Below are 13,716 nucleotides of genomic sequence, written 5' to 3'. Positions count from 1 at the left end.
CCTATCTTTGCTATGCTAAGAAGTGATCCGGTCAGTTGCTTAATCTTGCTGTCCTTCAAAATGGGAAGTGTCTCCTCTGCCAGATGTAAACCATTTTTGAGTGTTTCTTCAACACTCTCAAGATTTCCTCCAGATAAGGCTACTTTCATCGTCTTCACACCAAAAGTTAGGAGAGTTTTGGCAGTGTCAGGACACGCATATTCGAGTTCATTTTGTAGAATGTCCAGACTCTCTTTCAAGAGTTCGGAAGGTTCTCCATCGGAGTGCAGCGTCCGGATACCCACTTTGGCTATTTTGATGAGTGACGTCGTGAGGTGTTTACTTTTGCCGTCTGTAAAAGTGTTAAGGGCATCCTCTGTTAGTTTTAAGCCAATCTCTATTTGATCGTCCGTGATAGTTCCGTTTCCGACTGTTAATGCGAGTTGCACCGTCTTTGCACCGAATGCAAGGTATCTCTTTGCATTATCAGGACATACACATTCAAGTCCGCCTTGTAGAATATCCAGACTCTCTCTCAAGAGTTCGGAAGGTTTTTCATCGGTCTGCAGAGATCGGACAGCAACCTTTGCTACGTTAATGAGTGATGTCGTGAGATTCTTAATTTTGCCGTCCGTAATAGTGCCAACGGCCTCCTCTGCCAGAAATAAGCCATTTTGGAGAGTTTCCTCACTACCGTCAGATAAGGCCACTTTCATTGCTTTCACACCGAATGTTAAGAATTTCCCTGCATTACCAGGACACACACATTCGATTCCGCCTTGTAGAATGTCCAGACTCTCTTTCAACATTTCAGAAGGTTCTCCATTGGACTGCAAAGTTCGAACACCTATCTTTGCTATGCTAAGAAGTGATCCGGTCAGTTGCTTAATCTTGCTGTCCTTCAAAATGGGAAGTGTCTCCTCTGCCAGATGTAAGCCATTTTTGAGTGTTTCTTCAACACTCTCAAGATTTCCTCCAGATAAGGCTACTTTCATCGTCTTCACACCAAAAGTTAGGAGAGTTTTGGCATTGTCAGGACACGCATATTCGAGTTCATTTTGTAGAATGTCCAGACTCTCTTTCAAGAGTTCGGAAGGTTCTCCATCGGAATGCAGCGTCCGGATACCCACTTTGGCTATTTTGATGAGTGACGTCGTGAGGTGTTTACTTTTGCCGTCTGTAAAAGTGTTAAGGGCATCCTCTGTTAGTTTTAAGCCAATCTCTATTTGATCGTCCGTGATAGTTCCGTTTCCGACTGTTAATGCGAGTTGCACCGTCTTTGCACCGAATGCAAGGTATCTCTTTGCATTATCAGGACATACACATTCAAGTCCGCCTTGTAGAATATCCAGACTCTCTCTCAAGAGTTCGGAAGGTTTTTCATCGGTCTGCAGAGATCGGACAGCAACCTTTGCTACGTTAATGAGTGATGTCGTGAGATTCTTAATTTTGCCGTCCGTAATAGTGCCAACGGCCTCCTCTGCCAGAAATAAGCCATTTTGGAGAGTTTCCTCACTACCGTCAGATAAGGCCACTTTCATTGCTTTCACACCGAATGTTAAGAATTTCCCTGCATTACCAGGACACACACATTCGATTCCGCCTTGTAGAATGTCCAGACTCTCTTTCAACATTTCAGAAGGTTCTCCATTGGACTGCAAAGTTCGAACACCTATCTTTGCTATGCTAAGAAGTGATCCGGTCAGTTGCTTAATCTTGCTGTCCTTCAAAATGGGAAGTGTCTCCTCTGCCAGATGTAAGCCATTTTTGAGTGTTTCTTCAACACTCTCAAGATTTCCTCCAGATAAGGCTACTTTCATCGTCTTCACACCAAAAGTTAGGAGAGTTTTGGCATTGTCAGGACACGCATATTCGAGTTCATTTTGTAGAATGTCCAGACTCTCTTTCAAGAGTTCGGAAGGTTCTCCATCGGAATGCAGCGTCCGGATACCCACTTTGGCTATTTTGATGAGTGACGTCGTGAGGTGTTTACTTTTGCCGTCTGTAAAAGTGTTAAGGGCATCCTCTGTTAGTTTTAAGCCAATCTCTATTTGATCGTCCGTGATAGTTCCGTTTCCGACTGTTAATGCGAGTTGCAACGTCTTTGCACCGAATGCAAGGTATCTCTTTGCATTATCAGGACATACACATTCAAGTCCGCCTTGTAGAATATCCAGACTCTCTCTCAAGAGTTCGGAAGGTTTTTCATCGGTCTGCAGAGATCGGACAGCAACCTTTGCTACGTTAATGAGTGATGTCGTGAGATTCTTAATTTTGCCGTCCGTAATAGTGCCAACGGCCTCCTCTGCCAGAAATAAGCCATTTTGGAGAGTTTCCTCACTACCGTCAGATAAGGCCACTTTCATTGCTTTCACACCGAATGTTAAGAATTTCCCTGCATTACCAGGACACACACATTCGATTCCGCCTTGTAGAATGTCCAGACTCTCTTTCAACATTTCAGAAGGTTCTCCATTGGACTGCAAAGTTCGAACACCTATCTTTGCTATGCTAAGAAGTGATCCGGTCAGTTGCTTAATCTTGCTGTCCTTCAAAATGGGAAGTGTCTCCTCTGCCAGATGTAAGCCATTTTTGAGTGTTTCTTCAACACTCTCAAGATTTCCTCCAGATAAGGCTACTTTCATCGTCTTCACACCAAAAGTTAGGAGAGTTTTGGCATTGTCAGGACACGCATATTCGAGTTCATTTTGTAGAATGTCCAGACTCTCTTTCAAGAGTTCGGAAGGTTCTCCATCGGAGTGCAGCGTCCGGATACCCACTTTGGCTATTTTGATGAGTGACGTCGTGAGGTGTTTACTTTTGCCGTCTGTAAAAGTGTTAAGGGCATCCTCTGTTAGTTTTAAGCCAATCTCTATTTGATCGTCCGTGATAGTTCCGTTTCCGACTGTTAATGCGAGTTGCACCGTCTTTGCACCGAATGCAAGGTATCTCTTTGCATTATCAGGACATACACATTCAAGTCCGCCTTGTAGAATATCCAGACTCTCTCTCAAGAGTTCGGAAGGTTTTTCATCGGTCTGCAGAGATCGGACAGCAACCTTTGCTACGTTAATGAGTGATGTCGTGAGATTCTTAATTTTGCCGTCCGTAATAGTGCCAACGGCCTCCTCTGCCAGAAATAAGCCATTTTGGAGAGTTTCCTCACTACCGTCAGATAAGGCCACTTTCATTGCTTTCACACCGAATGTTAAGAATTTCCCTGCATTACCAGGACACACACATTCGATTCCGCCTTGTAGAATGTCCAGACTCTCTTTCAACATTTCAGAAGGTTCTCCATTGGACTGCAAAGTTCGAACACCTATCTTTGCTATGCTAAGAAGTGATCCGGTCAGTTGCTTAATCTTGCTGTCCTTCAAAATGGGAAGTGTCTCCTCTGCCAGATGTAAGCCATTTTTGAGTGTTTCTTCAACACTCTCAAGATTTCCTCCAGATAAGGCTACTTTCATCGTCTTCACACCAAAAGTTAGGAGAGTTTTGGCATTGTCAGGACACGCATATTCGAGTTCATTTTGTAGAATGTCCAGACTCTCTTTCAAGAGTTCGGAAGGTTCTCCATCGGAGTGCAGCGTCCGGATACCCACTTTGGCTATTTTGATGAGTGACGTCGTGAGGTGTTTACTTTTGCCGTCTGTAAATGTGTTAAGGGCATCCTCTGCTAGTTTTAAGCCAATCTCTATTTGATCGTCCGTGATAGTTCCGTTTCCGACTGTTAATGCGAGTTGCACCGTCTTTGCACCGAATGCAAGGTATCTCTTTGCATTATCAGGACATACACATTCAAGTCCGCCTTGTAGAATATCCAGACTCTCTCTCAAGAGTTCGGAAGGTTTTTCATCGGTCTGCAGAGATCGGACAGCAACCTTTGCTACGTTAATGAGTGATGTCGTGAGATTCTTAATTTTGCCGTCCGTAATAGTGCCAACGGCCTCCTCTGCCAGAAATAAGCCATTTTGGAGAGTTTCCTCACTACCGTCAGATAAGGCCACTTTCATTGCTTTCACACCGAATGTTAAGAATTTCCCTGCATTACCAGGACACACACATTCGATTCCGCCTTGTAGAATGTCCAGACTCTCTTTCAACATTTCAGAAGGTTCTCCATTGGACTGCAAAGTTCGAACACCTATCTTTGCTATGCTAAGAAGTGATCCGGTCAGTTGCTTAATCTTGCTGTCCTTCAAAATGGGAAGTGTCTCCTCTGCCAGATGTAAGCCATTTTTGAGTGTTTCTTCAACACTCAAGATTTCCTCCAGATAAGGCTACTTTCATCGTCTTCACACCAAAAGTTAGGAGAGTTTTGGCATTGTCAGGACACGCATATTCGAGTTCATTTTGTAGAATGTCCAGACTCTCTTTCAAGAGTTCGGAAGGTTCTCCATCGGAGTGCAGCGTCCGGATACCCACTTTGGCTATTTTGATGAGTGACGTCGTGAGGTGTTTACTTTTGCCGTCTGTAAAAGTGTTAAGGGCATCCTCTGTTAGTTTTAAGCCAATCTCTATTTGATCGTCCGTGATAGTTCCGTTTCCGACTGTTAATGCGAGTTGCACCGTCTTTGCACCGAATGCAAGGTATCTCTTTGCATTATCAGGACATACACATTCAAGTCCGCCTTGTAGAATATCCAGACTCTCTCTCAAGAGTTCGGAAGGTTTTTCATCGGTCTGCAGAGATCGGACAGCAACTTTTGCTACGTTAATGAGTGATGTCGTGAGATTCTTAGTTTTGCCGTCCGTAATAGTGCCAACGGCCTCCTCTGCCAAATATAAGCCATTTTGGAGAGTTTCCTCACTACCGTCAGATAAGGCCACTTTCATTGCTTTCACACAAAACCTGATAAGTTTCCCCCCTTTCTTGTCATCAAAGGCATCGAATCCGTCTTGAAGGATGTCTAAGCTTTCTTTCAAAATGTCAGAAGGTTCTACACCGCTTTGTAAATTTTGCACACCAGTTTTGGCTACTTTTACTAAAAGGTTTGTAAGATCCTTAGTTTTTCCATCCGTAAAAGTGTTAACGGCGTCTTCTGCAAGTTGCAATCCATGTTCAAGAGTTCGTTGGACATCATCATTGTTACCAAGCGATAAAGCTACACGTGCCGCTTTGATACCAAATGTGAAGGATTTTGTTGCATCGTCGGGAGACCAATTCTCTAATTCGTCATGTAGAATATTCAAACCATCTTTTAAAACTGTAGACGAGATTTCATTATGCTGGGCTACATTCAAACACATTTTAGAAATCTTTAAGACAGAAAATACACGATATTTAGCTTTACCGTCAGAAAAAGTTTTTGTTGCATTTTCTGCTATTTCTAAACACTGAGCGAATTTCTGTTGAAAATTCTGACTATTTTCGGTAGTTACAGCTGCTTTCATTGTCTGTAATCCAACACTGAGATACTTTCCAACATTTTCTGGACAGATTTCTTCCCCAATATTTTGGATTTGATTCAAAAGTTCAGCATCCCTTAATGATTTTGAGGAGAGGGACAGTATTTTCTGTATCATATTTTTTCCAACTGCATGCTCATTTGCATAGTGTGTAACAACGCCCCCTACAACAGAGTGTAATTGTCCCGCAAGTTTTTGACTGTATGTAAAGTTAAAAGCTTTTTGCAACAGGCCAAGAATATGAGCTGTTGTAAGATTTACGATTGTTTTCTTCTTTCCATCTATGTAGTTCATACAACTACATTTGATATCTTCAGATTTTTCTTGCATGGCTTCATGGAAGCTTGGTAATTCATTTTTATAAACACAATTTATTTTTCTCTCTAATTTTTCACTATATCGCAGTACTACAGATTTTACGTCATAGGTAGAAGATGATACAGAATTGAAAACGTCTATCAATGAGTCGGTAACAGATATGTCATCAGACGTGTGTATCTTTTCCTCTGCCTTTTTCATAATAACACTTATACACCCTAAAAGCATTTGCCTTATTTTAGATATATCATCTGATGAAAGCATTAATTCCATAATTTTTTTATATCTTCCTTCCATCAACGATCCAGAATCTCTTGATTCTTCCGATTTGTTTTCGTAGTGATAAAAAATGAAGTCGTTTAAGATAATCTTTAAATTCCCTTCGAACACGACAACTGATACTTCTTTTCTTATTTTTTCTTCAGCAATTGCATCAAAGTGTTCTTTGAGTCTTGATTTTGACTCCACTAATATAAATTTTCCTCCCCGTTTAACCAATTCTTTACCAACATCCTTTGCAACAGCTTTGCATGTTGTTTTCAAAGTGGATCTAAATGTGTTTGATGCAACTACATTTGGAATATTTTTAACACCTTTTAGTATTTCAAAAGCGCCGTCTTTGATTTTGTTTGTAACGGCAATAACGGTGTTTTTACAACCAGACACACCAGAGGCAGCAGTTTTGATCTGCTTAAAGCCAACGGTTCCTACAGATGTTGCTATTGATATTGCTTTCCCAGCCATCCATGACTTTACGAAATCGTTGTTGTTTTTGGTGAACATGGCATGAGATCCTGAACATATATCATTTATACCTTCTGTTATCAAGCCCGAGGCAACATTTACCAAAATACCCGAAGTTGTTGCTAAAAGGCATGCACCAACTGCTATCTCAGTTACGCCAATTAAGGTGACAACCAACCCTTTCCAGCAGAAATCAGCTTTTCCTGAAATAGTCATAATTTCTGTTAATCCAAGTTCCCAAAATATGTATGCTTCTGTGTCTACTTTTTTACATATTTCCCTTTCACCTATTGCAACAGTAAGGATGCTTTCTCCTCTTACCTCAGCTTGTTTCTTTTGTATTTTCAATTTTTTTAGCATTTCTAAAGCAGTGGATACATTTTCCTGTACAAAATTTAGAAGCTGACACCTGATTTCGAACTGGTTCAGTGTCTCACAATTATTGTCATTTATCCTGTTTTCCCTGCACAAAGTGAAAAGAGCAATTGATAGCATTACACAATGTTTTTCGTCCACGAAATGTTCCTGTGCATGTTGGAGATCACTTATTGCTTCCTCTACGTAATTACCTAATCCTTCCTTAATCATGCAATATGCACGTTGATAGTAAGCAAACGCAGAGGATTTCTCATTCATAGATATAGCGTCAGAGTATAGTTTCTTCGCATCTACATACTCCCCATTTATAAGGTACTCATTGGCTAGTTTTATGACATGGGCAACGTTTTCTGTTGGCGATCGTTTGTTTTTCAAAAGTCCACGGCAAACTTCATCAAATTCCCTTTGAAGTACAATTTTCAGTTTGCATGGCTCATACTTTTCAAAATTCATCTTTAGCTACAATCCCCACCATTCATGCAAAGAATTTCTACAAATGAGTTGCATGTTTTTGTCATCATTGAGAGACTCCAGCGAATCATTCAAAATACTGCAATAAAACTGAAACAGCTTTTCCTTTTTCAAACACACCTTTAAATCCTGATTTTTAAGTTTTTGTAGTCTTCTTTTTTCTGTTCTAGCTCTATGGTCCTTTATATTTTGCATGGTCATTGACAAATGTGCAGGGAGTTTCTCGAGATTAAGGATAAGTTGAGCAGAGCCTGGCAGACCTTTTCGTGCACTTCTACCGAATATTTGTTTTTCTACTCTTTCATTGGAAGGCAGAAATGTCACAATTACAAATAATCCACCAGCATTCTCGACATTTGAATCAACTTCAATGTCTGTTCCCCGACCAGCTATGTTTGTTGAAATGATAACATTGGCTGTTTGGAGTTTTTCTGGGATTTTGTCATCAGTGTCATTTCTAATATATAACGACACTGAGCCTTTACAATCACTTTTAGTTAGATTTGTATGTAACAATTTGGAGGTATTGATGTCTTCACAGATCAATAATGCTGCTCGCTTTTTAAAAACTATATCGGACACAGTTTTTTTAATATTTAACAACCATTCCTCTTTCGTTGAACACAACAGCGGTTCAATTTCAGTGAAGTTGCTTTTACGATGGGTAGGTATTTCAACAGAAGTTAGTCCATACATTGTTTTTAGAAATTCGATCTCTAAATCTGTACCAAGTGTTCCAGTCACACCGAATACATGGTTCTGATACCTTTTGAAAAATGTTTGATTAGACATGAAATTGGTTTCAATCGTTAATTGGCTAATCTTTTTTTCGTGCTTTATTTCCAGAAATTGATGCAAACAATCACCCCATTTTGTATTCAACTCAACGACACCAGTCGATTCAAAGTCAACAGGAACAATCTCACTTCCTCTTACCAAATATTCTCTTCCCTCACACATATACTTAGCAATAAAGGCATTTTCGATCCAGGTGATCAGTCGGTCCTGCACGAATTTACATAAATGTGCCGGTATTTTGTACGTGTTTTCGCTATCAGTACTTGAAAGTTTTTCTTGGACGTTTTCCTTGATTGTTTCGTATACTTTATTTCTACTATCAAACAATGGACAAACATATCCTTGATTCGTTATCAATAATTGTAATTTTTCACAATCTTTATGTTTGGAGTCAAATTTGCACATTGATATCGTATTTTCGTCAATCATTTTGTAAGGTTCAAACTGTATATCAAAAACATTTTCCATAAAACCCAGACAAGCCAAGATACAGTCTTCGTCGACATACTTCATTACACTATCTTCCGAATTTGTTCTTTGGTTTCCATGTTTAAAAGCTTTCAAATTTTCCAAATCTTCCTCTTGTAAACGTTCTGTAAAACCGGAGCGTAACAGTTTATTCGACTCCAGAATTTCCAGAATGTGTAACGGGTCAGATAACGATTCAGATATCCGACAAAAAGGTAAATAAAAGGGTTGTATAATTCCACAAAAAAATTCATCGCCTTCTTCAGAGTGGAGAACAGGATGTCTGATTACTTGTACCCAGATCATTAGAATAACAGGTTCAAGACTATGCAAACCAGGGATAGAATTTGAGAGGTATGTGGAATTGATGCCTTGATCTAAAAGCATGCAATCAACTTCATCAACGATCACAATCTGCAATTTTCTATCTCCTCTTACTTTTTCCATCAAAAATTCTTCTCGCAGAATGTCTGAAGCAAATGACCCAACCGTGCCGTAAACAATGTGTTTTCGATAACACTCCTTGCGCCCATCGTTATCATTTGGCAAGAGATTGCAATCAACAGTAACTGAAAGGAGTTGATAAAAGCTTTCCCATTCTTTCGAATCTCGTACAGCCAAAATTGAAGAACTTGAAACAACATCAACAAAGAAGTCAGAAAGTGCTAAAAATGCTGAAAACATAGCAATGATACACGTCTTTCCTTCTCCTGTCTTTATCTCTAATAATTTACCTCGGAGGAATGATTTTATCAAAATGGATAAGGAAATGACCTGAGTGTTTCTCGGCCAGTAGGCTTTTACTCGTTTAACAGTCATGCAAAGTTCTCCTATACACATTGCAAGATCAACGTCATTAATGCAATGTACTGCATTTTGTCCTTTTAATATGTTTTTCAATTTCATTTTGTGACCTATTGGAAGGGGGAGAAATTTCCCTTTTATATCATCATATTTTGAAAGCACACACCCGATAGTCTCTAGCAGAGTATCATCCAGAGCTCCCTTCACCTGGAGTTCCCTTAAGACATCGTTGTCTTCCCCATTTATGAACACGTTTGCATCGTTATCGAGTTCTTTAGTTAACCGTAATCTTTCAAAAAGAGTACCCAAGATAGAAGTCGGATTGCCGAGGTACATCGGATCAACATCAAAGGAAGAAGAATGAGAGAAGTTATTTTCCCCTGAATCACAGTTTGCAGAATGATATTTTGTGTCACGGCTCATTTTGTTGTTTAAAAAGGCGTTATTTAGAGCAATTATAACTTTACTAACGTGGTGTTCTACACCGGTTATAGAGGTATGTTTCCGTCTGTTTATTCTCTTGTTAAATAAAGATTCTTTAGATTGACACTCATGTGCTTCTAGTTGTTGTTTTCTCTTCTCTTCTCTTTCTATTCTCGCACGTTCCTCCTTACGACATCTCTCTGCTTCCAATTCTTGTTTTCTCTTTGCTTGTCTTTCTATTCTCACATGTTCCTCCTGACGACGTCTCTCTGCCTCTAGCTCTTGTTTTCTCTTCGCTTCTCTTTCCATTCTCACACGTTCCTCCTGACGACATCTTTCTGCTTCCAATTCTTGTTTTCTCATTGCTTCTCTCTCTATTCTAGCGCATTCCTCTCGTTGTTTCCTTAGTTGTTTCTGCTTTTCTTGCTGTTGTCGTTGTTTTTCTCTTTGTAATGCTATTTCTCTTTCCTTTTCTACTATTTCCCGTTTCCTTAAACAAGCCTGGCATAGGTAGTCATTCCCCACCCTGATCCACTGGTAACCAGTGCACCATTTGTAAAACCTTCTGCCATAGTTGGTAAACCCTGCGTCAAATATCCTGACCCGTTTTGGGACATCTTTTGTACAATCTATGCACTGACTGTTGCCCATTTCAAAACTTGCTGATGTACGTTAACCAAGATGAACAAACGTTGCCAAATCCTATCATATCCTTCCTCAAGGCAAAATGTTCTGAAAAAATAAATCTTTCATAATACGTATATGTAGTAAAATAAATAAAATAAAAAATGAAGGGAAAAAAAGATAGTGATCAACACTATTTTCCCCTTGAATGTTTAGAAGTTGTATTCAATGGCACGAACAATTCGATACGTCCAAGGGGATCCGGGTTAGAAAAGGTCCTCAGTACCCCCTTGCTTGTCGTAAGAGGCGACTAAATGGGGGCGGTCCTTCGAATGAGACCGTAAAAACCGAGGTCCCGTGTCACAGCAGGTGTGGCACGATAAAGATGCCTCCCTGCTCAATGGCCATAAGCGCCGAAAATAGACTTAAATTTTGTAACCCTTCACCGACAGTGGTGACGTCTCCATATGAGTGAAATATTCTCGAGGGATGTTAAACAATATTCAATCAATCAATCAGACAAGCGAGAGAAAAAATATTGATAAAAATATAAATGAAAAGCCGACTGAACCCTTGGAAACACCAGAGGTGGGTTCGGGTGCTTAAGAGAAGTGGTCAACCGCCGTTAGCCCGATATGATAAGTCGTACGGTGATTTGAATTTACAACTAAATGTTTAGGAATATATAAATCACGTGCAAATATATGGAACAATTCAACAATGGATATGATTTGAAAACTTTTAAAGGCCGAAATGAAGGTAGATGAGTTCTGCTTGAATTACTGTTTTGAAAGACAGAAACACGTGAAAAGATTCAATAAAACATTTCACACGCACGCACCCTCTTAAGGAGGTACTCTACATCCTCATAATGGCTGACTTCCTTCTAAAACATGGATGAAAATATAAATATCAGCAATATTTGTCTATTCATTTAAAGAAAAACATTGCCTAGGTGAGTAGCTCAGTAGGTTAGTACTTCGACTGCTGAACTGTAGATCGTGGGCATGAGTCCAGCAGGGGGGTTTGGATTTTATTCAGATTGCTAAAACTGCATTGTTTGACTAAATAAAGTAAATTTGAAAGTTTTCAATTTCAAAATATTGTTGTATATATCCTCCACTTTTCATCCATATCAAATTTCTCTGGTGTAGCATGCCTTCTTGAATGTACGTGAAATAACTGTATTCCATTTCCATTCTCAATGATCTGTAGCGAGTGACAGCGTGGCGAGAATTCCATCGTCATCAAAAGCAAGCTTATTTTTAAGACTAGCCTAGACGGTCAAGCGGTGTAGCGCGTCGGTTACATGCTGCTAGAAAATTAGATTTCCCGCAGGTTGTATATATATATATATATATATAGATAGATAGATAGATAGATAGATAGATATATACAGTACCCGAAACGGAAAACCTGGTAGAAATGTTGTAAATTTAGAAGGAATTTAGACAGAACGAAATTTTGATACTTACAATATGATTACATTATGTTGATAATAATAATGAAGGATTTCAATAATCATTATATACCTAAAACGTATAATTTCTTTAATACACGGGCATACTGTTTGGTTTTCTGTTGTTGTTTTTTTTCTCAATATTCTTAATTCAAATTTTTACGCCATCACAGCTAGAATCAGAAAACTAAACTATATACGGTTTTTAATTCTCTCTCTCTCTCTCTATCTCTCTCTCTCTCTCTCTCTCTCTCTCTCTGTGTGTGTGTGTGTGTGTGTGTGTGTGTGTGTGAAATTTCTCAACCAATGATTCTAAAACTTATATATTGTCACCCAATGTTTAATATATAAATTATACAGGGAATTAACTAAATGTAATATAGTGATATCATGCTTCAGTAGTTCTCTCATTCTTTTATTATTTTGAATGTGAAATCAAACCAAGTAATATTTTGTGTGTAGCAAGGAGGGAATTATTTTGCATCAAGCTCTAAGATCACCGCCCATTCAACAATTACAATCATTTTCATCGTGACCACTTTAAAAAAAATCCACTGCAATACACCCTATCTTCATACGTTAGATATTTCTACACTATCAGTGATATTTGATAGTCATAAGTATATAGTTGGAACATATTCATTTGAATTCTTAATAACAAAAAATAAATAAACTATCAGAAAAATAATAAATAAACAAAACCCGCTTTTTAAAATTCCCAAATTTGAAACGCTTCAAAAATTTTGTGTTTAGTATGTAAAAAAAAATCAAAATAATCATCAAAACCGGCTTAAATTTCCAGTATCATTCCACTGTTCGTTATCTTTACCTTTCATCTGTTCTTTTGGATTAAAAGGCAGTAAACGGGGGGTGGCATTGCACTGTTCGTTATCTTCACCTTTCATCTGTTCTTTTGGATTAAGAGGCAGTAAACGGGGGTGGCATAAAAACGGGGAGGTGGGGGGGGGGGGGGGGCAATATATCGAGTGATAATTCAAGATAAATAGTAAAGTTTTCTTTTTACCAATCATTATTCAAGGAATGACTTTAATTCTGGAGCAAATTATACGAGCATAACCTGGTTTGGGTCTGTTTACGCTTTATAATCCGCTTCGCGGATTATAAAAAAGCGTAAACTGAATATGTACCAAACCAGGTTATACAAAAATAACCTGCGTTCCTCAATTGGAATTTGACCAATCAGAGACAAGGATACATTAAAAATTAAATTATATGTTTATATTGCAATAAGAATATTTGTTTGTTAGAAAGTTAACTTGGGGTGCTCATCCGCTTCTTACTGTGTATAGACAGGGGGTGGGGATGCTACACGATAAAAGTTTAAGCTTGGGGTTTCCACACTAGCTGTAATTCTCATAGGAATTTGGTCCTGCCCATACTTTTACTGATCAGGAAATATATGTATAGTATGTACAGTTAAATAATTTAGGTTGTGCTTGTGTATTGTTAAAAACTTCGTATGGCGATAATACGCAATTTCTGAGTTGCCCAATAGTTCTTTCCCTTTGTTGAACTCTTACGCACAGTGAGACGCAAAATGTATTTTCGTGCACACGCGGTGGGTACAAATGTTCATCGTTGTCTTCATATATTGCTGTTTACCAGACATCATGCAACCACCCAAACTGCTGAGACACACAATTTTAGTAAGTTTATGAGTATTCATTAATTAACACCATCTTTCTTGATTAAAGTATCACTCTTGCAGAAGAGGAAATAAAAAATAGATTTCTTATTTAATTTAATGGCCTAATTCAAACAAATATTCTTGATATGGTCAGTTTAATGTATACCAACAGCTGGTATAAACAAAATTT

General features: G+C 38.8%; 1 protein-coding gene across 1 annotated transcript in view; it reads right to left on the bottom strand.

The window, feature by feature from the left end:
- Positions 1 to 8,893: 8,893 nt before the first annotated feature.
- Positions 8,894 to 13,716, bottom strand: part of LOC130048063 (histone-lysine N-methyltransferase, H3 lysine-79 specific-like) — a 242,555-nt gene continuing 237,732 nt past the window's right edge. The window contains exons 2-3 of the mRNA XM_056144148.1: positions 9,539 to 10,527; positions 8,894 to 8,945 (exon numbers count right to left, since the gene is read on the bottom strand). Of these exons, the coding sequence (XP_056000123.1) occupies positions 8,894 to 8,945; positions 9,539 to 10,446 (960 nt within the window). The 5' untranslated portion in view covers positions 10,447 to 10,527. The remainder of the gene's footprint in view (positions 8,946 to 9,538; positions 10,528 to 13,716) is intronic.

The sequence above is a fragment of the Ostrea edulis genome, chromosome 1 (assembly GCF_947568905.1).
Source record: "Ostrea edulis chromosome 1, xbOstEdul1.1, whole genome shotgun sequence".
NCBI lineage: Eukaryota > Metazoa > Mollusca > Bivalvia > Ostreida > Ostreidae > Ostrea > Ostrea edulis.
This window is presented reverse-complemented; position numbering and strand designations above follow the sequence as displayed.